At 39.1% G+C, this 27,367-nt stretch overlaps 1 protein-coding gene across 1 annotated transcript in view; it reads left to right on the top strand.

Annotated features, from left to right (window-relative positions):
* Nucleotides 1-9,383: 9,383 nt before the first annotated feature.
* Nucleotides 9,384-27,367, top strand: part of rrn3 (RRN3 homolog, RNA polymerase I transcription factor) — a 69,885-nt gene continuing 51,901 nt past the window's right edge. The window contains exons 1-5 of the mRNA XM_062050639.1: nucleotides 9,384-9,664; nucleotides 9,740-9,796; nucleotides 15,518-15,607; nucleotides 17,940-18,069; nucleotides 19,091-19,150. Of these exons, the coding sequence (XP_061906623.1) occupies nucleotides 9,569-9,664; nucleotides 9,740-9,796; nucleotides 15,518-15,607; nucleotides 17,940-18,069; nucleotides 19,091-19,150 (433 nt within the window). The 5' untranslated portion in view covers nucleotides 9,384-9,568. The remainder of the gene's footprint in view (nucleotides 9,665-9,739; nucleotides 9,797-15,517; nucleotides 15,608-17,939; nucleotides 18,070-19,090; nucleotides 19,151-27,367) is intronic.

Below are 27,367 nucleotides of genomic sequence, written 5' to 3'. Positions count from 1 at the left end.
GAATTATATACTTCACAATGCGCTGCTGATAAAACAATCATGTTGCGTTTCCTGGATAACTTGAAATTTCCATCCATAACTACTACTCAAGAGAGCGCTTTGGATCAACCTTTAGTAATCCGGGAAATTGTAGATTCAATTAAACTAATGCAGAGCGGCAAGGCCCTTGGCCCAGATGGCTATCCTATAGAGTTTTATAAAAAAATTCTCAGATAAACTGACTCCTCTCCTTTTAAATATGTACAATGACTCTCTGGACCGGGGTACCTTGCCTCGAACTCTCACCGAAGCGTCAATAACTTTATTACTAAAACCGGGCAAAGTTGATTCTGACTGTAGTTCTTACCGTCACATCTCTCTCTTAAACGCTGATTATAAGATTTTAGCTAAAGCACTGGCCCTTCGCCTTGAATCAATTTTACCAAACATCATATCACCTGACCAAACTGGATTTATGAAAAACCGGCACTCTTTTTCCAACATTCGTAGCCTTCTTAACATAATTTTTTCTCCAGCACCCGAGGAGACGCCAGAAGTGGTGGTCTCTTTGGATGCAGAGAAAGCTTTCGACAGGGTGGAGTGGGGATATTTATTGGAGGTCTTAAAGAGGTTTAACATTGGGTCTAAATATATATCTTGGATAGCACTTCTATACTCTTCTCCTAGGGCTGCCGTAAGCACAAATGGGATGTTATCCCTATTTTTCACACTTGGCAGAGGTACACGCCAGGGGTGCCCTCTAAGCCCATTGTTATTCGTTACTGCAATCGAACCCTTGTCCATTGCTCTTAAATCGGCCGGTATCAGTAAAGGAATCCATAGATGCGGTCTAGAACACACACATTCTCTATACGCGGATGATTTACTATTGTTTATATCTGATCCAATCTCTACCATTCCAAAGATTATTGATTTGCTAAACAATTTTGGATCATTCTCTGGCTATAAATTGAATTTCGCTAAGAGTGAATGCTTCCCTGTGAATAATTTGGCCCTTGAGATCCCTGATGGATATTTCCCATTTAAGATGTCCAGGAACTTAGGTGTACATATTTGTCGCAAGCTACCAGCTCTCTACAAGGACAATTTTCCACCTCTAATCGACAAACTTAAATTACATTTGGATAGGTGGAATGATTTACACATAACTATTGCTGGCAGGGTAAACTGCGTCAAAATGAATGTGCTTCCTCGATTTTTGTATCTGTTTCAATGTTTGCCTATCTTTTTACCCAATTCCTTTTTTTGCATAATAAACAAACTAATTTCATCCTTTATATGGAAAGGCAAGACTCCCAGGATTAGAAGAGAGTTCCTGCAAAGGCATAGGTCCGTAGCTGGTTTATCACTCCCTAATCTAAAATACTACTATTGGGCAGCTAACATACACAAAGTGACTCTCTGGATCCAAGAACCTGAATTAATCTGGTGTAAGTCTGAAGCTAGTTCCTGTTCTACCTCTCTCTTAGATCTACTTACATCAAAATTACCTTATCGACCATCCCAATTTACTTGTAGTCCAATCGTCATTTCTACCCTTAGAATCTGGTCTCAATTTAGAAATACTTTCGGCCTGCAGGGCTTATCCAACCACAGCCCCATTCATAATAACCACCTCTTCCTCCCTCCTAGCACAGATGTAACGTTTTCTCTATGGAAGCAGTCAAACCTTAGCAGGCTAAAGGACTTATATATTGGTGATGTCTTCGCTAGTTTCAGTGAACTGTGTATAAAATTTGACCTACCAAAATCTCACCTATTTCGATACTTTCAGGTTCGTAATTTTGTTAAATTAAATAGTCTCTTTTTCCCTAATACTCCACCTAATTCGCTAATTGACTCAATTTGAGATATTCCCACAAATCAGAAAGGCCTAATCTCCAAAATCTACATCTTAATATCCCAGTTTAGTAAAACGTCTCTTGATAAAATCAGAGGAAATTGGGAAGAAGAGCTTGGCAGATCTATATATTATGGATATTGGGATTCTGCCTTAACCCGAATTAACAACAGTACATCCTGTTCGAGGCTTAATTTAATACAATTTAAGGTTGTCCACCGTATTTATTTCACTAATTCCAAACTCTCCAAAATATACCCCAATATTTCGGATACTTGTAACAGATGTCACATGTCACCGGCAAACATGACGCACATGTTTTGGTCTTGTCCCCATTTGTTGGACTATTGGACAACTATTTTCAAACACCTTGCTAAGGGATTGGATTTAAACCTGACAACATGTGCAGAAATGGCCATTTTTGGGACGGTATCAGATCCCCAAATAAGGAGAAAATTTAAGGATAGTATCGTCTTTGCATCCTTATTAGCACGTAGGAGAATTTTGCTGAAGTGGAAGTCACCATTTTGCCCCAAAGCCTCCTTATGGCTTAAAGACCTTATGATTTATTTAGATCTGGAGAAAATAAAGTTCAATCTTAGGGGGGCACCCTGGGAAGTTTTATTCTGTTTGGGGTGGTGTGGTTGACTACATAGCTAAATTAAAGACGCTATAGGATACATGAAAAGTTCACCTTTCACAAACCAGCTTCCTTTTTTATTTACATTTATTCTGGGTGTATATTTACTATCTGCCTATGTTGAGAAGAAAGTGATGTACTAACTATTTTCCATTTGTGACTGTACTTTTAACTTATGTAGGACCTGGGGGGGGGGGGGGGGGGTTGTGTGTGTATGGGGTGTGTGTTGGGTTGCTGTTCTTGGAAGTGGGTGGGAAAAAAGAAAGAAAGATTACTGTTCTATTGTATAGTGTAATACCTGTCAAATTCAATAAAAACATTTATTTAAAAAAAATTATTAAAAAAAATAGTTTTGTCAATTTGTTCTGGCCTGAAATAAATTGGCCCTTTGAAACATATATGTGTCTTTGTGTGTTGTATGTAGACCACATTGCTTAGCAGAGTTCAGTGATGCGAATTGATGTCAGGTTGATCAACAGATTGTATTATTCTCCAGTGCAATAACAGTACTGAAATGAAGGCTAAACGGGCATTAATGGGAGCCTTAAAAAAAAAAGAAGTAACTAAATAGTTACTTTTCACAATAACGCATTACTTTTTGGTGTAAGTAACTGAGTTAGTAACTTATTTACTTTTGAAATAAAGTAACTAGTAACTGTAACTAGTTACTGGTTTTCAGTAACTAACCCAACACTGCTTTTCACAAGTAAGATTTAACATTAACGTACTATTGGTTGTATTTTGTGAAAATAATATTACCACAGAGTTGAGAAGGAGCAAAGATCTTCAATATTTGTATGTGAAAATCACAAAGAAATCTTCTGGGGGAGGATGACCCCCCTACAGGGGTTTGGTTTACAAACTTTCAGCCCCACCTAAAACAAAATTCACCAGCCGCCACTGATTATGATGCATTCTCATTTTAGGCAAAGTATAAGACAATACTTTCTTAACAGTATAATTGTAAGTCTTCAAGTAACAATATTCAAATACTAACATTGTTGGGTAAGACAGAATTTGGTTTTATTCTGAATCCAGTGAAACAGATTGGTGGTTTTAGCTGATATAAAGACTTTCAGGTGTTTATATATGTATATGTTTAAGTATTTGGCAGACGCTTTTATTCAAAGCGACATACATAAAAAATACATATAAAACAATCACTGTAAACATTATCATTTAAGGGAAGAATGTAATACAAAATATCCATACAAAGTGTCAAGACAGAATAAACTCTCTGCTGCTGCAGCAACAGAGATACAGTCTATAGATACTGTATATCGATATCTAATGTATTCATACATTGTTTATGTAGGATATATGCATGTATATATAACGTAATCATATTGTTTCTTCAATTTAAAAATAGCTGACCGTTTTTTTCCCCCTTCTCTGGGATTATAATCCCAGTTTTGATCTCGGACGTCTGGTCACTTATAGCATATAAGAATATTCTATTACTGTTAAGCAAACTATGAATAATAAAACATGTGTCCTTTATCATAGCTACATGTATGACCCGCCACCCGACCCGCCAGATGTATGATCACCAATTAGACGACTCATAATAGGAGCCCTTTGACTCCTGTATATGTTGGAACTCAAGGTATGGCCGCTCATGTGAACTATCCTTACAACAATTAGCATGGTATAAGATGGTAAATTGCTGTCCCACATTGTTCCCTTGCCCTCTGTCCCGCCTACGAAACCAAAGACTTAGGTCGAATGATAAAACAGGGCGTAGCTGCCGCTGATTGAACCGACACGCAAATACCACATTTTCAATTGTTTCGGTTGTCTGTTAAAAACATAGCTATGGGCTGCAATTTGGACACTCCTGCTGTAGGCTACGATGAGCTAGCAGCTACACAACAGCTGAGCTAAAACAGCACATGTAAGCATATCAAATAATTATAGTTGCTTATAACATACAAAGAGTCGCGTAGAGACAGAAGTCTGTAGAAAGTATTCAGTAACAAACGTGTCCGCATCATTAAACTTTCTACAACAGGAACCATACTGAACAAATCCAGCAGTTACTGTCAGACTCTAATCTGGGGTACCTTTGTCTATCGGAGACATGGTTAAAACCTGCAACACCTTTTGTTCTAATTAATGTCCCGGGGTACAAGATTACAGAAAAAACAGATCAAGTGACAAAGGGGGGAGGAGTTATGATTTATGTAAGGGAAAACATTAAAAGTGAACAAATAACCCTCCCAGTAGATCATCTTGAGTGTGTTGGAATTAAAATCACATTTTCCTCAGAAATGTATTTCAAGGTAATTGTAGCATACCGACCGACCACAGCTAAAGACAATTTTCTCAATTCATTTTCAGACATCCTCAAACAGCACAGTATGAAAGAATTGATCGTTATGGGGAATGTTAATCTGGACTGGTTAAATAAATCGCGTAGAAAGAAACGGCTTCTACATGACACAAATGATAAGCAGCCCTACTAGAATTACATTTGGATGACAAAAATCAAAGAGATCATCTGTAAATACACTAAAACAAAACCCAGAAAGAAAAGTGCTAAAATAAAAATACCTTGGATTAATGAAACTATTTGGATTCTAATGAAAAATCGGGACTCAGCTCTCAAAAGAGAAATTAAAACAGGTCTAAATACGGATCGTATGATTTTTAAAAGTTTGAGGAACAAAGTTACAATGCTTATGCGGAAGTCTAGGGCTGACTTTAATTTAGAATTAATCAAAGGTGCAAATGGGAACATTAGACAGTTATGGAAAACCATTGACAAACTCACTGAAAGAGAGCAAACAAGAAACAACACTATAACATTAAATATCAATGGCGCTACTATCACAGACAGTCTGGACATAAGTAATCATTTTAATGAACATTTTGTCCAGTCTGTACAAACCCTGAATAAAAAGTCCCTCAAAATCAGTGCAACGAATTGCCATTTATTCAGGATGGACTAAGTTTAGAATTAACAAATGAAACAAAGGAAAACAAAATCCCCCCTGCAATATCGAACTCACGATCTAGCTATATATGGTCTGGACACTTTCTTCCTAAAAACGTATAAAGATAGTCTTACTGCTCCTATAACAGCATTGATAAATAAATCAATAACAGAAAACACTTTCCCTACCACGTTGAAAACTGCTACTATCATCCCAATCCATAAAGCAGGAAATAAACAAGACATCAACAAGTACAGACCAATTAGCCTTCTCCCCGTTATATCCAAAGCAATAGAAAATTTTAAGTTAAAAAGTGGCTTTGGAGCAATCAAAGCTGCTCACACGGTCACTAAGGTGGGCATTATGTTTGACACATCAACTTAATGTGTATTATATTTATCCATGAGAGCATTTTTTGTAAATTGTGAAGTATGGCTGTTAAAATACCCTATACAGGGTTACTTTGACTCATGGTACGTTTCAATACCAGATAGAAGTGGGAATACAAAGACGTGGTTACCAAACCATAACTGACAAAGGTAGCTGAATAGCCCTATGGTTTGATGTGAACCACATTCATGTTACAGTTCCAGCGGCCCAATTACATGTGATACAAGTTAGATTACAATTACATGTGATACAAATTAGATTACAATTACATGTGATACAAGTTAGATTACAGTTACATGTGATACAAGTAATAAAAACACACAAATAAAGTATTAAATACATCCATCTTGTCTGTGGTGGTCTCTGGGGCAGCAGCCTAAACAGACTCCCTCTCCCCAGCTGTTACCTGCAGCTCCTGCACAGGGATCCCCCGGACTTCCCAGGCCAGCTGGGAGATGTAGTCTCTAAAAGTGTCCTGGGTCTTCCTTGTGGCCTCCTACCGGCCGGACGTGTCTTGATTACTTCCCCAGGGAAGCATCAAGTCCCTCTCAAGAAGACTGGTTCCAGAGCCCTTGCTGTGCGTAGAAGTGAGTCTGACTCGATCCAGGTGGAACTTCTCCACCTTATGCACCAGCTCAGGCTCCTTCCCCTCCAGTGAGGTGACATTGTATGTCCCAAAAGCTAGCTTACAGTATGAGTGGTGAGTCCATTGGAGACCCTTGCCAACACCTCTATGGCCCCTCCTACAGTATGAGTGGTGAGTCCATTGGAGACCCGTGTCACCACCTCTATGGCCCTTCCTACAGTATGAGTGGTGAGTCCATTGGAGACCCATGTCACCACGTCTATGGTCCCTCCTACAGTATGAGTGGTGAGTCCATTGGAGACCCGTGTCACCACCTCTATGGCCCCTCCTACAGTATGAGTGGTGAGTCCATTGGAGACCCGTGTCACCACCTATATGGCCCCTCCTACAGTATGAGAGGTAAGTCCATTGGAGACTAGTGTCACCACCTCTATGGCCCTCCTACAGTATGAGTGGTGAGTCCATTGGAGACCCGTGTCACGTGACTTCAAACTTAACACCTCGTTGGCTGGTTCTAAGACAAGGTCGATTGCTTCAGTCTGAATTTACCGAAAGTGAGTCTTGCTTTTTCTACACTGAATTTCCAAACACACGCATTCTACTAACAGTGTTTGAAATGAAATTGTCAGCATAATTTGATGTAAAAGAAAAAATTCAAATGCAAAAAATGTATTGACGTAAATTCAGTTTATAAAAAACAAAGCTCTTGCAACAAAGACACAAATTAGTCTCCGTAGTTGATCTGTTTATAAAAATATTTATTCCCTTATTCTACCCAAAATTATTCAGACACATTTTTGGAAACAAAATAAATAAATTTCAACATCAATTAGATTATATCAACTCATCATTTCTATTCCTATTTGTTATTTTTAGTGACTCTCCCTATTAACATTCTTACAATCATTTCTCATTGATACCAAAGGTAGTATCAGTATTGGATTAATATAACTCTTCTCTCATTTGGCTAAATGTGTTTTTTTGTATTGTCCTTGATATTTTTATATCAATAGATTTGCTTTATAAGTTAATTTGTGTCACTGATTTCATTTTGCTCATACATCTGCACCTAATTAAAGGGAATACTTGTATTATTTTGTGGATATAGAGACATTGTCATGTTTTGCAGTATTTATTAAAGAATCGTTAATAACTCTGGGAAAAGATAATACTTAAACTTTTCCTTGATTTCTACAAACTTGTAACGTTGCCCACCCCCAGTGATAGTTTTGGCAGTGTTGCCAGACATACAATTACACCACTTATAATATTAACAGTATATGTAAGATCATTCCAAACTTCCCATAATTTGACCACTTCAATAGATGGCTATGATCCAACACAAACCGGATAAATTCTGCGCTGGTGTGGCACTTTTTTAACAATAGCGCTACTTTATACATAGTCAGTGGAAATGTTGAATTTATCAGATGGGTTAGAGCATGGGTGTCAAACTCTGGCCCGCGGGCCAAATTTGGCCAACCGTGTAATTTCACTTGGCCCTTGAAGCGATATCATATTAACACTAGAGCTGGCCCGCCGCAGGAATCGGCGGTGCCGCGGTTACACCGCATTCACCGCTAATTCTCATAATTGACAACTCTCATACTTGACAACCCTTCCGGGAGACTCAAAATTTTCAGTGCCCCTCCCGAAAATCTTCATCCAGTCCAACGAGTGCTGGCCCAGTCACATGATATGTGCGGCTTCTGCACGCATACATAAGTAAATGCATGCATACTTGATCAACAGCGATACAGGTTACACTGAGGGTGGCGATATAAACAACTTTAACACTATTAGAAATATACGCCACAATGTGAATCCACACCAAACAAGAATGACAAACACATTTCGGGAGAACATCCGCACCGTAACACAACATAAACACAACAGAACAAATACCCAGAACCCTTTGCAGCACTAACTCTTCCGGGACGCTACAAGGAATGTGTTTTGGGGGACAGGGGGTGTATTTTTTCTAGCGTCCCGGAAGAGTTAGTGCTGCAAAGGGTCCTGGGTATTTGTTCTGTTGTGTTTATGTTGTGTTACGGTGCGGATATTCTCCCGAAATGTGTTTGTCATTCTTGTTTGGTGTGGATTCACAGTGTGGCGTATATTTCTAACAATGTTAAAGTTGTTTATACGACCACCCTCAGTGTAACCTGTATCGCTGTTGATCAAGTATGCGTTGCATTAACTTGTGTGAGCGGACAGAAGCTGCACATATCCCTGTGACTGGGCCGGCACGTTGTTAGAATTGATGAAAAGTGGACGTTAATGGCAGTGCCTTTAAGGCACGCCTCCAAGACTGTGGTCTGGGTGGACTACGGGATATAATGACTGATGAACACCTTTGTTCGATAATGAAGGTTGCCTCAGCTCAGAGTCTGAGCCCCGACATTAATGAACTAGCATCCAAGAAAAGATGGCAGGTATCTGGCTTGGGCCCATCAGATTAGATCAGTGTGTTGCAAACTGAGCAGTTTAAAGTCCTGAATGGTTGGGTTTATTCATTGTTATTTTATTTTCAAATTTATTAGCCTGTGGAAAAAGTTAATGTTGATATTTACCTCAGAAGGCTGCAAATAGAAAAGACGCATTCCATTTTTATTTAAATTGTATTTGATATGCCATTGATATTTTTTTATAATTATTATTATTATTTGAAACTCGATTTTGCATGTCACTATAAAGTTATATAAGCCTTGCTTGTTCAATATTCAATGCAAAACTTGTTTGGGTCCCTATTAAAAGGTTAATTTGTTCAACCTTGGTCCGCGGCTTTGTTCAGTTTTAAATTCTGTATTTGAGTTTGACACCCCTGGGTTAGAGGACAATTTTCCCCCTTTAAAATACCAATATTTGAAGATGTTGTCATTTAACGTTTGGGAAAGACCGAGTTGAACCCCGGATGTGAAAGTGGGAGGACGCAAGCGCAATACCAGCTACGACCGATAGTAGCGCTGCAGAGCGGCAATTCCCTTTAACAGCCGCCTGAAACATCCGAAGAAGTTCTTACGAAGAAAATGGAGGCTTCGCATGTGCTTGTTTCTTCTCGTCGTCAAAGAATGAAATATGGATTATCTCTTTCGCTCACTCGTTGTGAAACAACGCCCTAATATTAACGACGGTACAGTAAAACTAAATTAACCTTTATTTCCTATCGACGAAGAATGGAGATAGAAAGTCGGGATTTTCTCAACACTCCTCCTTTAAAGACCGTCAGATTTGGCGGCAGTGTCGTGGAAACATTATCAAAGTACACGCAGGTGAGTAGGAAGACTTCAATGTTCCACTTCCACTGAGCTGTCAATCATGTACTGAGCTGTCAATCATGTGTTCAGGGAGACATGAGTGACTATGAACTGTTGAAGTATCAACTGACCGATCCTAACATCAAGGTAAGTACATCACGTGACTGCACTGCAACCTTAAGGTGCACTGCAACTTATCTCACATCATTTAAGGTGCACTGCAACATATCTCACACATCACCTTAAGGTGCACTGCAACATATCTCACACATCACCTTAAGGTGCACTGCAACATATCTCACACATCACCTTAAGGTGCACTGCAACTTATCTCACATCACCTTAAAGGCCTACTGAAACCCACTACTACCGACCACGCAGTCTGATAGTTTATATATCAATGATGAAATCTTAACATTGCAACACATGCCAATACGGCCGGGTTAGATTAGTAAAGTGCAATTTTAAATTTCCTGCGAAATATTCTGCTGAAAACGTCTCGTTATGATGACGTTTGCGCGTGACGTCACGGATTGTGCGGACATATTGGGACACCATTGTGGCCAGCTATTAAGTCGTCTGTTTTCATCGCAAAATTCCACAGTATTCTGGACATCTGTGTTGGTGAATCTTTTGCAATTTGTTTAATGAACAATGAAGACAGCAAAGAAGAAAGCTGTAGGTGGGATCGGTGTATTAGCGGCTGCCTGCAGCAACACAACCAGGAGGACTTTGAGTTGGATAGCAGACGCGCTACTGTGAGTACGCATTTGGCTTCCAAACATTTGATCGCTTGCCCGTACGTGCGTGTCGCTATGTGCATGTCACGTACGTAACTTTGGGGAAATATATGTGCTGTATGGTACGGTACTTTGGGCTGTGGGATTGAGTGTGTTGTGCAGGTGTTTGAGTTGTATTGGTGGGTTATATGCACGGGAGGGGTGAGGTGTTTGTTATGCGGATTAATTTGTGGCATATTAAATATAAGCCTGGTTGTGTTGTGACTGATAGAGTATATATATGTCTTGTGTTTATTAACTGTTTTAGTCATTCATAGCTGAATATCAGGTCCCACCCGCCTCTCACAGCATCTCCCCTATCTGAATCGCTTCCACTGCCCTTTAATCCTTCACTCTCACTTTCCTCATCCACAAATCTTTCATCCTCGCTCAAATTAATGGGGTAATCGTCGCTTTCTCGGTCCGAATCGCTCTCGCTGCTGGTCAACATGATTGTAAACAATGTGCAGATGTGAGGAGCTCCACAACCTGCGACGTCACGCTACTTCCGGTACAGGCAAGGCTTTTTTATCAGCGACCAAAAGTTGCAAACTTTATCGTCGATGTTCTCTACTAAATCCTTTCAGCAAAAATATGGCAATATCGCGAAATGATAAAGTATGACACATTGAATGGACCTGCTATCCCCGTTTAAATAAGAACATTTCATTTCAGTAGGCCTTTAAGGTGCACTGCAACATATCTCACACATCACCTTAAGGTGCACTACAACATATCTCACAGACTATTTAAAGTCAAAACTCTCCATTGGGATAGGCCAAACATGAAGGAAGCGACGCCTTTTTGAAGTGAAAGAATCAGTCACTTTTTGTCTGGAACTATCCTTTAAGACAAACGAAAAATGCGACCTATATTTTGGAACATTAACTTCAAAACATAATTTATTATTTGTCATACTTGCATCAAATAAGAAGCACATGGTAGCCATCCACAAGCTTCTGCTTGAATTTTTGACCACTCCCCTGACAATATTGGTGCAGTTCAGCTAAATGTGTTGCTTTTCTGACATGGACTTGTTTCTTCAGCATTGTCCACACGTTTAAGTCAGGACTTTGGGAAGGCCATTCTAATACCTTCATTCTAGCCTGATTTAGCCACTCCTTTACCACTTTTGACGTGTGTTTGGGGTCATTGTTCTGTTGGAACACCCAACTGCGCCCAAGACCCAACCTCCGGGCTGGTGATTTTAGCTTGTCCTGAAGAATTAGGAGGTAATCCTCCTTTTTCATTGTCTCATTTAAAGCACCAGTTCCATTGGCAGCAAAACAGGCCCAGAGCATAATACTACCACCACACTGTAGTTAATACTATGATCAATGTTAATTAAAACTAAATGTGAGATATAAATAATAATGGAAGTATAATTGTTTGTATATAGTATATAATTGGTGCAAAGGTTTAACACGTGTACAAGGATATTTCACATGCCTTTACTGTGTATATAATTTGACTGTGTTTATGTTGTGTATAATGTGTATTTATAATATGTTGTACAAAGGACATTTCATAATTTTCGCAAGTTCATCTTGTACTTGACATTGTTTATAGGGTTAGGCGCAAAGAGTGTTCAACTTCAGCCTAAACCCTTTCGGTCTGCAACATTTTCTTTTTCAATCCATGGATGTACAACTGTGATTATTTTGTTGACCATTGACCGAAGAATAATAATAAACTAAACTAAATTAAACCATGCTTGACAGTAGGTTTGGTGTTCCTGGGATTAAAGGCCTTACCTTTTCTCCTCCAAACATATTGCTGGGTATTGTGGTCAAACAGCTAAATTTTTGTTTCATCTGACATCACATGGACAAAGATAAGACCTTCTGGAGGAAAGTTCTGTGGTCCGATGAAACAAAAATTTAGCTGTTTGACCACAATACCCAGCAATATGTTTGGAGGAGAAAAGGTGAGGCCTTTAATCCTAGGAACTCTATGCCTGCTGTCAAGCATGGTGGTGGTAGTAATATGCTCTGGGCCTGTTTTGCTGCCAATGGAACTGGTGCTTTAAATGGGACAATGAAAAAGGAGGATTACCTCCAGATTCTTCAGGACAAGCTAAAATCATCAGCCTGGCGGTTGGGTCTTGGGCGCAGTTGGGTTTTCCAACAGAACAATGACCCCAAACACACGTCAAAAGTGGTAAAGGAATGGCTAAATCAGGCTAGAATGAAGGTATTAGAATGGCATTCCCAAAGTCCTGACTTAAATGTGTGAACAATGCTGAAGAAACACGTCCATGTCAGAAAAGCAACACATTTAGCTGAACTACACCAATTTTGTCAAGAGGAGTGGTCAAAAACTCAAGCAGAAGCTTGTGGATGGCTACCAAACGTGCCTTATTGCAGTGAAACTTGCCAAGGGACATGTAAGCAAATATTAACATTGCTGTATGTATACTTTTGACCCAGCAGATGTGGTCACATTTTCAGTAGACCCATAATAAATTCATAAAAGAACCAAACTTCATGAATGTTTTTTGTGACCAACAAGTATGTGCTCCAATCACTCTATCACAAAAAAAAAAGAGTTGTAGAAATGATTGGAAACTCAAGACAGCCATGACATTGTTCTTTACAAGTGTATGTACACTTTTGACCACCACTGTATTTAGTTAGCACAAACCAAGTTGCAATGCTCAGATTGACTTCATATTTCAGGATGATCAAATAAGCCTGTGCAGATTTTCCACAGGTCAGTTAACCGAACGATTAATGAAGATGAATTCTGTAACTTTTGCCATGTGCACGCGTTGTTACAGCAGCTACATGCACATAATCATAATTACCCCTGTAAGTTAGTATTACCTTATTACACATAATCATAATTACACCTGTAAATTAGTATTACCTTATTACACATAATCATAATAGTTAGTATTACCTTATTACACATAATCATAATAATTAGTATTACCTTATTACACATAATCATAATAGTATTACCTTATTACACATAATCATAAGTTAGTATTACCTTATTACACATAATCATAATAGTTAGTATTACCTTATTAAACCACACTGATCGTAAAACTGCACTTCACTTTGATACATTTATGGAAGGACTAGCATAAGCTCGCTAGCTATCTTAAATTCTAACATGAAAACAAGAAACATTAACATCCTTCCCATAAAGAAAGGTCATACAGCAATATAAAGACATTACTGTGTAAACAATAGATACAGTGATGGATATAAACCACACTGACACAGACAGGAAGTGACATCACAAACCAGAAGTGAAAAACATTTGGAAGAAGATAAACATAATTAAACACACAAATAGAAGAAGATTTACATATTTAAACACACAAATAGAAGATAAACATATTTAAAGGCCTACTGAAACCCACTACTACCGACCACGCAGTCTGATAGTTTATACATCAATGATGAAATCTTAACATTGCAACACATGCCAATACGGCCGGGTTAACTTATAAAGTGCAATTTTAAATTTCCCGGGGAACTTCCGGTTGAAAACGTCTATATATGATGGCGTTTGCGCGTGACGTCAATGGTTGAAACGGAAGTATTTGGACACATTGTATTACAATACAAACAGCTCTGTTTTCATTGCAAAATTCCACAGTATTCTGGACTTCTGTGTTGGTGAATCTTTTGCAATTTGTTTAATGAACAATGGAGACTGCAAAGAAGAAAGCTGTAGGTGGGATCGGTGTATTAGTGGATGGCTGCAGCAACACAACCAGGAGGACTTTGACTTGGATAGCAGACGCACTATCCGACGCTAGCCACCGACCGCATCGATGATCGGGTGAAGTCCTTCGTCGCGTCGTCGATCGCTGGAACGCAGGTGAGCACGGGTGTTGATGAGCAGATGAGGGCTGGCGTAGGTGGAGCGCTAATGTTTTTATCATAGCTCTGACGAGGTCCCGTAGCTAAGTTAGCTTCAATGGCGTCGTTAGCAACAGCATTGCTAGGCTTCGACAGGCGCCACAGCATTAACCGTGTAGTTAGAGGTCCAGTGTTTGGTTCGGTGTCTCCTGATAGTAGTATTGTTGATCTTCTGTCTATCCTTCCAGTCAGGGGCTTATTTCTTTTGTTTCTATCTGCATTTAAGCACAATGCTATCACGTTAGCTCCGTAGCTAAAGTGCTTCACCGATGTATTGTCGTGGAGATAAAAGTCACTGTGAATGTCCATTTCGCGTTCTCGACTCTCATTTTAAAGAGGATATAGTATCCGAGGTGGTTTAAAATACAAATCCGTGATCCACAGTTTAAAAAAGGAGAAAGTGTGGAATCCAATGAGCCCTTTTACCTAAGTTACGGTCAGAGCGAAAAAAGATACGTCCTGCACTGCACTCTAGTCCTTCACTCTCACGTCCCTCATCCACGAATCTTTCATCCTCGCTCAAATTAATGGGGTAATCGTCGCTTTCTCGGTCCGAATCGCTCTCGCTGCTGGTGTAAACAATGGGGAAATGTGATGAGCCCTTCAACCTGCGACGTCACGCTACTTCCGGTACAGGGAACTTTATCGTCGATGTTCTCTACTAAATCCTTTCAGCAAAAATATGGCAATATCGCGAAATGATCAAGTATGACACATAGAATGGATCTGCTATCCCCGTTTAAATAAAAACATTTAATTTCAGTAGGCCTTTAAACACACAAATAGAAGAAGATAAACATATTTAAACAAACAAATAGAAGATAAACATATTTAAACACACAAATAGAAGAAGATAAGCATATTTAAACACACAAATAGAAGAAGATAAACATATTTAAACACACAAATAGAAGAAGATAAACATTTAAACACACAAATAGAAGAAGATAAACATTTAAACACACAAATAGAAAAAGATAAACATATTTAAACACACAAATAGAAGAAGATAAACATATTTAAACACACAAATAGAAGAAGATAAACATATTTAAACACACAAATAAAAATAACTTATGAAGCCAGAACAATATTTCACCTTTCAAGAAAGTCTATTTTGGGCTTGTTTATTTCAGCTATTAAAAAATACAAGTAGGTTGAAATATCTTGGTACTTTTGTTTGTCTTCTCACACTGTTTGTCTTCTCACAGGACGCACAGATCATCACTTGGCTACAAGAATTCAGGAATTGTGTATCTCAGCTGACCAAAGAGCACGAACAACTCATCTATTCTATTTTAGTGAGTATCATGGACTACTATGGTGGGGACATTAGGGGTGTCCAGTGTGGATTTATTTAGTGAGTATCATGGACTGCTATGGTGGGGACATCAGTGGTGTCCAGAGTGGATTTATTTGGTGAGCTCCCCCCCCCCCCACCCCAAAAATATCACATGATTACCCAGAATTACCGGTTTTCCGGGACATTTTGCCCATTGAAAATGAATGTGCCAATTCTCAAACATGCACAAATCTCACATTTCTCACCTGATTGGAAGCGTTCCACCATCCACTCTCCTTGGACAATCAAACTACCATCCACACACTCCACTCTCCTTGGACAATCAAACTACCATCCACACACTCCACTCTCCTTGGACAATCAAACTACCATCCACACACTCCACTCACCTTGGACAATCAAACTACCATCCACACACTCCACTCACCTTGGACAATCAAACTACCATCCACACACTCCACTCACCTTGGACAATCAAACTACCATCCACACACTCCACTCACCTTGGACAATCAAACTACCACCCACACACTCATCTCACCTTGGAAAATTAAACTACAAGTTCAAAAGAATTCCAGGAATTTTCGGTTTTCCAGAGCCGTATTTTCACCTCTTTCTGGAAAGATTTGACAGTCCACATTTTTCAACCGTTCTTGACCATTCCACCTTCAAAACATTCCTCTTAGTTTGGACAACAAATATTTTGTTTTTTCGTACAAATTCCCGTTATTCCAGGGATTCCGAAATACCCATTTTCAATTAAAACTCTTACTACGTCAACATTTTTCTACCGATTCCAAAAATTGCAGCACCAACCCATTCACACCATCTTAGGACAATTGTGCTAGTATCAATATTTTCAAAACATACCGGTTTTCCTGAAATTTCCAAGAAATTCCCATTCAAATGACTGGACATATATATAGTTATTCAATGCCCTTGATTCTCCAAATTTAGCGCCATTTTTAAACATGATTTCGAACTTGCAATCTTCCACCCACACTACTCTTCACAAAATTTCCTGTTTTCCGGAATTTTCTCCCCATTGACAATGAATGGCCATTATCCAATCTACTGCATATCCCATTGGAACCATTCCAACTTCCACTGGCGTGTATCAGCAGCGTTCGCACACAGAAGATCCGTTGTGGCAATTCCATTTGGTACATTGTGTAGTCACTAATGAGATGTACTTGTGGACTGCAGGTTCACACCTCCTGTTCATAGAAGTAGAAGTTTGCAAGCCAACCCAAGACTTTGATGTTTTATTGAGAAGATAGAACATTACACACAAAATGTTTGAGTAGCACTTGATGGATTATGGCTACTGTAGTCACAAGCACTGTGCTTCAACATACTGGTATTATTGTGGTGTGTATAAGGGCCCCAAAATGGCACCATTAGTGCGTCAGCCATTGTAGTCTGCACCGACGTTTTAGTCAATAAGCTTTCTTTTTCTCTATCCTCTGCTGTTGCCGTTTCTAATGTAGAGTAGCCTACACTTGTAACTTATATCTGTCAGTAGACTCGCTATGGAAGCGCTAAAAACTAGCGGTACAACAAAAGATGACAGGGAGAAGACGCTGTCGAAATGGAGGCATGTAAATAAGACCCACAAACGGTGTGTCCTGAAGAGTGGTGTGTAAAACATCATTTATGTAACAAAGAACCACCATGACGTGTTATGGAAGTCTTTTACACCTAGAAAACAAACACTTCCCATCCAACCTGATGCATCGTGAGAGGTGCTGCAAAGAGGAATGAGAGAAAGTGCCCAAAGATAGGTGTGGCAAGCTTGTGGCATGGTGTTCAAAAGGACTTGAGTCTGAACACTTATGTACATGTCATTTTTGACTTTTTGATTTGCAAACCTTGTTTCTCTCAAGATGGACTGCTGAGTGTACATTAATGAGAATAACATGAGCTTTTTGAGTGAAAATTGTACTATTCATGTTTAAATACCTTTGACTAATATCAATTATTAGCCTCCTTGACTACTAATAATCTGTAATTGTAGGTAAAAATAGTAATAGTTATAAAAAGAAACAGGTTGCAGACCTTCTCCTAGTATGTTTTACACTTAAAGTCTCCAACATTCATTTATTGTCCCACACATTTAACTTGGTCAACTGTTGAGAGAAATCTATATTGCTAATTTTTGTTGTACGTGAGAGATTATCGACACACTTCAACTGTCTCTGTGCTCGGTCAGCACTGCAAAGAAAAATATGTTCTTGATGAATAAATGTTACATACATGCCTTCTTGGGAGTAAATGTCATTACCCAGAAGGCTCGGTTTCTGTAACCTCTTCCTGTTTGCATCATGCAGAGACTTCCCTGGTTGGGCAGGAGTCAGGCAGTAGCAGATGAGTACATGTGCTTCCTCAGCAACCTGGTCTCTGCACAGACCCTCTACCTGTGTGCCTGTCTCAACATGCTGGTCTCACACTTCACTCCCAGTAAGTCTCACACTTCACTCCCAGTAAGTCTCACACTTCACTCCCAGTAAGTCTCACACGTCACTCCCAGTAAGTCTCACACGTCACTCCCAGTAAGTCTCACACGTCACTCCCAGTAAGTCTCACACGTCACTCCCAGTAAGTCTCACACGTCACTCCCAGTAAGTCTCACACGTCACTCCCAGTAAGTCTCACACGTCACTCCCAGTAAGTCTCACACGTCACTCCCAGTAAGTCTCACACGTCACTCCCAGTAAGTCTCACCCTTTACTCCCAGAAAGTCTCACCCTTTACTCCCAGTAAGTCTCACCCTTTTCTCCCAGTAAGTCTCACCCTTTTCTCCCAGTAAGTCTCACCCTTTACTCCCAGTAAGTCTCACGCTCCACTCCCAGTAAGTGTCACACGTCACTACTGAAGTAAGTGTCACAAGTGGACCCCGACTTAAACAAGTTGAAAAACTTAGTCGGGTGTTACCATTTTGTGGTCAATTGTACAGAATATGTACTGTACTGTGCAATCTACTAATAAAAGTCTCAATCAGTCAATCAATCAAAACACGTCACTACTGAAGTAAGTGTCACACGTCACTACTGAAGTAAGTGTCACTCCCACTAAGTGTCACACGTCACTCCCACTAAGTGTCACACGTCACTCCCACTAAGTGTCACACGTCACTCCCGTCACTCCCACTAAGTGTCACAGGTCACTCCCGTCACAGGTCACTCCCGTCAAAGGTCACTCCCGTCACACTTCACTCCCGTCACACTTCACTCCCACTAAGTGTCACACTTCACTGCCAATAAGTGTCACACTTCACTGCCAATAAGTGTCACACTTCACTCCCATCACACTTCACTCCCACCAAGTGTCACACTTCACTGCCAGTAAGTGTCACACTTCACTGCCAGTAAGTGTCACACTTCACTGCCAGTAAGTGTCACACTTCACTGCCAGTAAGTGTCACACTTCACTGCCAGTAAGTGTCACACCAGTAAGAAGGCATGATGTGTTGTGTGTGCAGAGAGAGTGACCATCAGTGAAGGAGGAGTTGATATCTCTGATTCAGAGGATGAAGATGATGGTAGGTGTCTGTTTTTACTCTATGGTTCACAATCATTATGAGACTAAAGTTATTTTTCTTTTGCATTCTAACATGTACAAATGGTCTCGTTCTTGGTGGCTAGCGATGTAGCTAATGTTAGCCATCAATTCTACCGCTAAGTCACTTTAAAAATGTATTCAACAATACTTCATTTATGTTGTGTAACATGTATAACAACCAAGATGTAGCAACATTGTTATTGTAAGAGACAACACTGAGGAACTCTTTTTCTAGCCTACTAACACATCGCCATGCTACGCTATTAGCAATAAAAGATAACTACTGGAAGAGATAAGCTAGCTTCTACGTCAACACAAAACACGTTTGAGTTTGTAATACACAACACTGTGATACAACACCAATCTGTAGTGAGTAAAAAACATGAACAATCATGTTACAGTATCTGTAAAGTATTATTTCATGTTTTGTTTGTACACAGCTAGTGTGTGTACTATAGTTGTAATACCACACATGACGTGTATCATGATCAATATTAAGTGTGACTCACTCCACGGACAGTTGTCTGTTTGGTCCAACTGGCCGTTTATTAAGGTAAGTACTCCATTTATGTCGAAATAGCTTGGCTCCAAATTCCACATTTTGCAGCTTTGAGTCACTTTTACCTCACTCTCTCGACTTCCATCTGCTCCAACGTCTCACTCTTCTTTTGTGCTGGCTTCTATAAGCAGCAGTTCATCCTCCATATTTTCAGCTTCAAAAATAATGTTGTGAATCCTTATTTATCCAAAAATAGTCGTCTTCGTTGTTTGTTATCGAGTCTGCCATGATTAGAACTAGGGATGATGTTTGATAAGAAATTATTGAGTTCGAACCTATTATCGAATCCTCTTATCAAACCGATTCCTTATCGATTCTCTTATCGGGTCCAGATAGGTTATTGTATATGGAAAAAAACACACATTTGGTTTAACAAAAGCTCACTTTTATTATATAATAAAAAAATAAAATCTAATAAATAAATAAATATTGACTGTTACCCCCCTAAAAAAATAAAATAAAATAAATAAATATTGACTGTTGTTACCCAAAGTATATTAAGTGGGATTTTTCAGCAAAACAAATATATACAGTAACACAAAAACAACCTGTCTCTGTGATCACTATAGGTGTATAAATAATAATATAGTGTTAAATAAAATCAGTCCCTTGGGCACAAAACTGAAAATAATACAGCTCTCCAAAAAGTGCACTTCTGCTGCTATTTGACATAACTGTTCGTTATGATGCTTTGACATTTTTGCACTTTATTTCTTTATTGAAAGAAAATTCTATGAAGAGAAAAGTTGTTTGCAAATGTGGTTACAATGCTAAAAAATGAAAAGTTAAAGCTAAAAAATGAAATACACTTTATTGAGTTAACATTATTTCTTTATAGGGGGAAAGATGTGATGTTATAAGCTAGGGAATATAACAACTACACTACCCAGCATGCAACGGGAGTTACGAGCATGCGCGGTAGCCCCGAAAAGTGTTGTTGCATGTCGCCACCCGGCAGCTAAGAATGAGGTTATGAGCACACTGTGAAAGTAAACGTCAAGAACTCAGCCAACACGCCTCGTCTGCCTTATTTATAATTAGACAGACAACACATATACAGTGTGATTTTGTTTTGTTTACAAGGAAAGAAAAACAAAAGTTAAAAAAGGAGATCATGTCATATATGTTGTATATATATGTATGTGCTGCGGTTGCTTTAAGAACGTTGTGACAGCTGCCGTAAAGGAGGTGCGTTGCTAGCCTTGTTGCTATGTTTCCGGATGGTCGTAAAAGTGTTCGTCATGTGTTTGTACCCTGCTCAAATCTCTCAGTAAAGTTATTCATTGGATTATACCTTTTTGTTTTTAACTTTATTACACCTTTGAGCGCTTTTTCCGGTCCATTGTTTTTCCTGCTTTCCCTATCTGCGCCTAATTACTGAGCTACGTGACGTCATTTCTTGTGATGTCCCACGGGGCATTTCTGGTCGGGACGGGATTCGTTCCCAGGGATTTGAATAAAGAACCAACTCTTTTTCTTTACTATAGTGGTCTCGAAAACGGGTACCGGTTCTCAAAAAGGGATTCGAGTCCGAGGACTCGGTTCTTTTCTTATCGAACAACAGGGAAAATCAGTTTTGAGTATCCCTAATTAGAACACACTTGTGTTTGTCTCCGGAAGTAAGACCACACGTTTGTTGCCAGAAGTCGGAAGTGCGTTGTTATGGAAACAGAAATAAATACGCTGAGGAATTAATTCTGGCAATTATTAAAATGACCAAAATAGGATAAATATTCTACATATTGTTATGAAGGTGTTTTGTTACTACATTTTATACGTATATACTTGCAGTGTGTATATTGTACATATTACATATTGTTATGAAGGTGTCTGTTACTACATTATACATATACTTGCAGTGTGTATATTGTTCATATTACATATTGTTATGAAGGTGTCTGTTACTACATTATATATATACTTGCAGTGTGTATATTGTACATATTACATATTGTTATGAAGGTGTCTGTTACTACATTATATATATACTTGCAGTGTGTATATTGTACATATTACATAATTTTTTTTTCATTGATTTATTTCAGGCATTGACATAAAAAAAGTACAAGGTAGACAACACATAATAATATAAATTAATATAATGCAAGAGGTAATGTACAGTATGTAGGGCTGGGCGATATATCGATATGCGCGATATATCGCGGGTTTGTCTCTGTGCGATATAGAAAATGACTATCGTGATATTCGAGTATGCATTCTCACGCAGTTGCGTTTAGCTGCTGGCATTACACTACAGGCTCTGCTCGCTCTTTCCTGTCTCTCCTTCTCACAGACAGCAAGCGCATCTTCTGCATACGTCACATACTGTCACGACATACGTCACATACGTATACGCCCTCGCGCAGCAAAGAGGTAGCAGCATGGCTAACGTTAGCTGTGATGCTAGCGGTAATACGAGCGAAAGAAGGTGCAAATCTGGTAACAAATGAAGGAATAATTAATTCCACCAAAAAACAGCAGGGGGTCCATCGTCTGGCGGTGGTTTGGCTTCAAGTGGGAATATGTCGAACAGACAACCGTAATTTGTCAAGTGTGGGGCGAAAGCGTTGCTATAAAAAGTAGCATTACTGCTAATATGTAGCATCATTTGAAAAGTCACCTGCTAGAGAATGAACAGTGCTTACTCCGCATGTCAACATCTCCATTCGGTGCCACACGCCCACCATCAAAATGCCGAGGCAAACATTTCCAGATCAACACCGTATGAAAAAAATAGTGATTTTTTTTTAGTTGTGATTTCTTTCTCTGCATGAAAGTTTTAAAGTAGCATATATTAATGCAGTATGAAGAAGAATGTTTTAATGTAAACATAGAATCAACATACTGCTGTGATTGTATGCATCAAGTGTTCATTCAAGGCTAAGGTAAAATATCGAGATATATATTGTGTATCGCGATATGGCCTTAAAATATCGCGATATTAAAAAAAGGCCATATCGCCCAGCCCTAACAGTATGTAATGCATGATTGTCCAGTTTTGCCTGAAAGGGAGTGAGGAGATAATTTATTTAATCCCACCCCCCGTTTTCCATTCAGTGATTAATACATTGAATTTCACTGTTACTTTGTTTAAAGGCCTACTGAAATGAATTTTTTTTATTTAAACGGGGATAACAGATCCATTCTATGTGTCATACTTGATCATTTTGCGATATTGCCATATTTTTGCTGAAAGGATTTAGTATAGAACAACGTCGATAAAGTTCGCAACTTTTGGTCTCTGATAAAAAAAAAAACTTGCCCCATACCGGAAGTAGCGTGATGACGTTGTCAGTTGTTCACTCCCTCATATTTTCCTATTGTTTTCAACGCAGCTAGAGCTATTCGGACCATTACCCCATTAATTTGAGCGAGGATAAAAGATTCGTGGACGAGGAATGTTAGAGTGACGGACTAGAATGCAGTGAAATACATATTTTTTTTCGCTCTGACCGTAACTTCGGTACAAGCTGGCTCATTGGATTCCACACTCTCTCCTTTTTCTTTTGTGGGTCACGGATTTGTATTTTAAACCACCTCGGATACTATATCCTCTTGAAAATGAGAGTCGAGAACCTGAAATGGACATTAACAGTGACTTTTATCTCCACGACAATACATCGACGAAGCTCATTAGCATTAGCTACGAGCTAACGTGATAGCTACGAGCTAACGTGATAGCTACGAGCTAACGTGATAGCATCTGTCTCAAATGCAGATAGAAACAAAATAAATAAATCCCTGACTGGAAGGATAGACAGAAGATCAACAATAGTATTAAACCATGTACATGTAACTACACGGTTAATAGATCTCAGCCTGGCAAAGCTTAACAATGCTGTTGCTAACGACGCTAAGGCTAACTTAGCAACTTAGCAACCGGACCTCACAGAGCTATGATAAAAACATTAGCGCTCCACCTACGCCAGCCAGCCCTCATCTGCCCAGCTCATCAACACCCGTGCTCACCTGCGTTCCAGCGATTGACGGCGTGACAAAGGACTTCACCCGATCATCCGTGCGGTGGCCGGTTAGCATCGGCTAGCGCGTCTGCTATCCAAGTGAGTAATCCTTGTTGTGTTGCTACAGCCACCTACAACGTTCTTCTTTGCAGCCTCCATTGTTCATTAAACAAATTGCAAAAGATTCACCAATACAGATGTCCAGAATACTGTGGAATTATGAAATGAAAACAGAGCTTTTTTGTATTGTATTCAATGGTGTACCAATACTTCCGGTTCAATGATTGACGTCACGCGCATACTCATCCTCCGAAGGCTTTTTCAATCGGAAGTGTGGCGGGAATTTTAAAATTGCACTTTATAAGTTAACCCGGCCGTATTGGCATGTGTTGCAATGTTAAGATTTCATCATTTATATATAAACTATCAGACTGTGTGGTCGGTAGTAGTGGGTTTCAGTAGGCCTTTAAGGATTATACAAATGTTGTATCATAGTGGCATTACCACAGGTAACAATAATTATTACACTGTATCAACAATTTGTATCAACAATGTAGGAAGAATGAACATACCAACAATAGTAATAGACAACATAGCAACGATGGTAATAGACAACATAGCAACGATGGTAATGGTCAACATAGCAACGATGGTAATGGACAACATAGCAATAATGGTAATTGACAACATAGCAACAATGGTCATAGACAACATAGCATCAATGGTCGTAGACAACATAGCAACAATGGTAAGGAAACATTGAGCACATGTTAACACTTTGAGACAGAGTACAACAGCAGGTCAAATTAATGGCCTACTGAAATGAATTTTTTTTATTTAAATGGGGATAGCAGATTCATTCTATGTGTCATACTTGATCATTTCGCGATATTGCCATATTTTTGCTGAATGGATTTAGTAGAGAACGACGACGATAAAGATCGCAACTTTTGGTATCTGATAAAAAAAAAGCCTTGCCCTACCGGAAGTAGCGTGACGTAGTCAATTGAAAGGCTCCTCACATTTTCCTATTGTTTTCAACGCAGCTAGAGCGATTCGGACCGAGAAAGCGACGATTACCCCATTAATTTGAGTGTGGATGAAAGATTCGTGGATGAGGAACGTTCGAGTGAAGTACTAGAATGCAGTGCAAGACATATCTTTTTTCGCTCTGACCGTAACTTAGGTACAAGCTGGCTCATTGGATTCCACACTCTCTCCTTTTTCTATTGTGGATCACGGATTTGTATTTTAAACCACCTCGAATACTATATCCTCTTGAAAATGAGAGTCGAGAACGCGAAATGGACATTCACAGTGACTTTTATCTCCACGACAATACATCGACGAAACACTTTAGCTACGGAGCTAACGTGATAGCATCGTGCTTAACTGCATATAGAAACAAAATAAATAAATCCCTGACTGGAAGGATAGACAGAAGATCAACAATACTATTAAACCAGGGACATGTAAATACACGGTTAATGCTTTCCAGCCTGGCGAAGGTTAACAATGCTGTTGCTAACGACGCCATTGAAGCTAACTTAGCAACCGGACCTCACAGAGCTATGTTAAAAACATTAGCTATCCACCTACGCCAGCCAGCCCTCATCTGCTCATCAACACCCGTGCTCACCTGCGTTCCAGCGATCAACGGTGCGACGAAGGACTTCACCCGATCACAGATGCGGTCGGCGAGACGGAGGAAGTTAAGGTGAGTTCGGCGGCTAACGCGTCTGCTATCCATCTCTGTCTTCCTGGTTGTGTTGCTGTAATCCGCCGCTAATACACCGATCCCACCTACAACTTTCTTCTTTGCAGTCTCCATTGTTCATTAAACAAATTGCAAAAGATTCACCAACACAGATGTCCAGAATACTGTGGAATTTTGAAATGAAAACAGAGCTTTTTTGTATTGTATTCATTGGGGTACCAATACTTCCGCATCAACTGATTCAGTAGGCCTTTAAAGACCCTCATCTCTGTATTTGAACCAGACCCAATGTTTGTATAATAGTTTAAATGGATTAATAGTTTGGCATTGCTTGTGTTGTAAGTCCAGTTTGTTCCATAGTTTTAGTCAGCATACAGACACACGAAAACATAGTTTTAGTCCGCATACAGACACACAAAAGCATAGTTTTACTCCGCATACAGACACACAAAAACATAGTTTCACTCCGCATACAGACACACAAAAACATAGTTTTACTCCGCATACAGACACACATAAACGTTTACGAGTGGTTTGAACTCTCTGCAATGAGAAATATCCAAAGCCTCTCAAGTTATGAGCCTGCACTCGTCTTATAAAAAAACGTAGATTAGGCAGCAATAATTTGTTAAATGCTTTATATAAGATTATTAATTTATTATATTTAACAAGGCAATCAAATTTGAGTAACTTTGATTGCATAAACAGATTGAGTATGTTCTAAAAAAATAACGTTGTGAATGATCCATACTGCTCTTTTCTGTAATATGATCAGAGGATTCATTGTGTTGTGCTAAGTATTCCCCCATACTTCAACACACTATGTAAGGTATGGCAGTACCAAGGTGCAGTATAAAGTACAAAGAAGTATTCAACACCATATGTAAGGTATGGCAGTACTAAGGTGCAGTATAAAGTACAAATAATTATTCAACACAATATGTAAGGTATGGCAGTACCAAGGTGCAGTATAAAGTATAAAGAAGTATTCAACACAATATGTAAGGTATGGCAGTACCAAGGTGCAGTATAAAGTACAAAGAAGTATTCAACACAATATGTAAGGTATGGGAGTACCAAGGTGCAGTATAAAGTACAAAGAAGTATTCAACACAATATGTAGGGTATGGCAGTACCAAGGTGCAGTATAAAGTACAAAGTATTCAACACAATATGTAAGGTATGGGAGTACCAAGGTGCAGTATAAAGTACACAGTATGTAAGGTATGGCAGTACCAAGGTGCAGTATAGAGTACGGAGTGCACTTTCATTGACATATAGTTTTGCTTTGTTTTTAATTGAGGCTTTTGGAGATTTTAGTTAGAATGTGTCTGACATGAGGTTTCCATGATAGTTTACTATCAATTATTACTCCCAAAAATGTATTCTCATTTACAATTTCAATTTGGGTACCATCAATACTCATTTTCTGTTCAGACGTTATGTTGCGATTTCCAAACATCACTATCTTAGTTTTATTTATATTCAAGGATCATTTATTTGTGTCCATCCATTTTTTTTACTATGTTTAGTTCTGTGTTTACTGTATTTATGAGCTCGTTATAGTCATCACTACTGTAGAATATATTTGTGTCGTCTGCAAATAGTATACATTTCAGTACATTGGATGTATTAAACATATTAAAGGCCTACTGAAATGAATTTTTTTAATTTAAATGGGGATAGCAGATCCATTCTATGTGTGATACTTGATCATTTTGCGATATTGCCATATTTTTGCTGAAAGGATTTAGTAGAGAACATCGACGATAAAGTTCGCAACTTTTGGTCGCTGGTAAAAAAAGCCTTGCCTGTACCGGAAGTAGCGTGATGTCACAAGTTGAAAGGCTCCTCACATTTCCCCATTGTTTACACCAGCAGCGAGAGTGATTCGGACCGAGAAAGCGACGATTACCCCATTAATTTGAGCCAGGATGAAAGATTCGTGGATGAGGAACG

The sequence above is a fragment of the Entelurus aequoreus genome, linkage group LG06 (genome assembly GCF_033978785.1).
Source record: "Entelurus aequoreus isolate RoL-2023_Sb linkage group LG06, RoL_Eaeq_v1.1, whole genome shotgun sequence".
In the NCBI taxonomy this organism is placed as follows: Eukaryota; Metazoa; Chordata; class Actinopteri; order Syngnathiformes; family Syngnathidae; genus Entelurus; species Entelurus aequoreus.
Note: the sequence above shows the minus strand (reverse complement) of the source record. Positions and strands in the feature narration are given on the sequence as shown.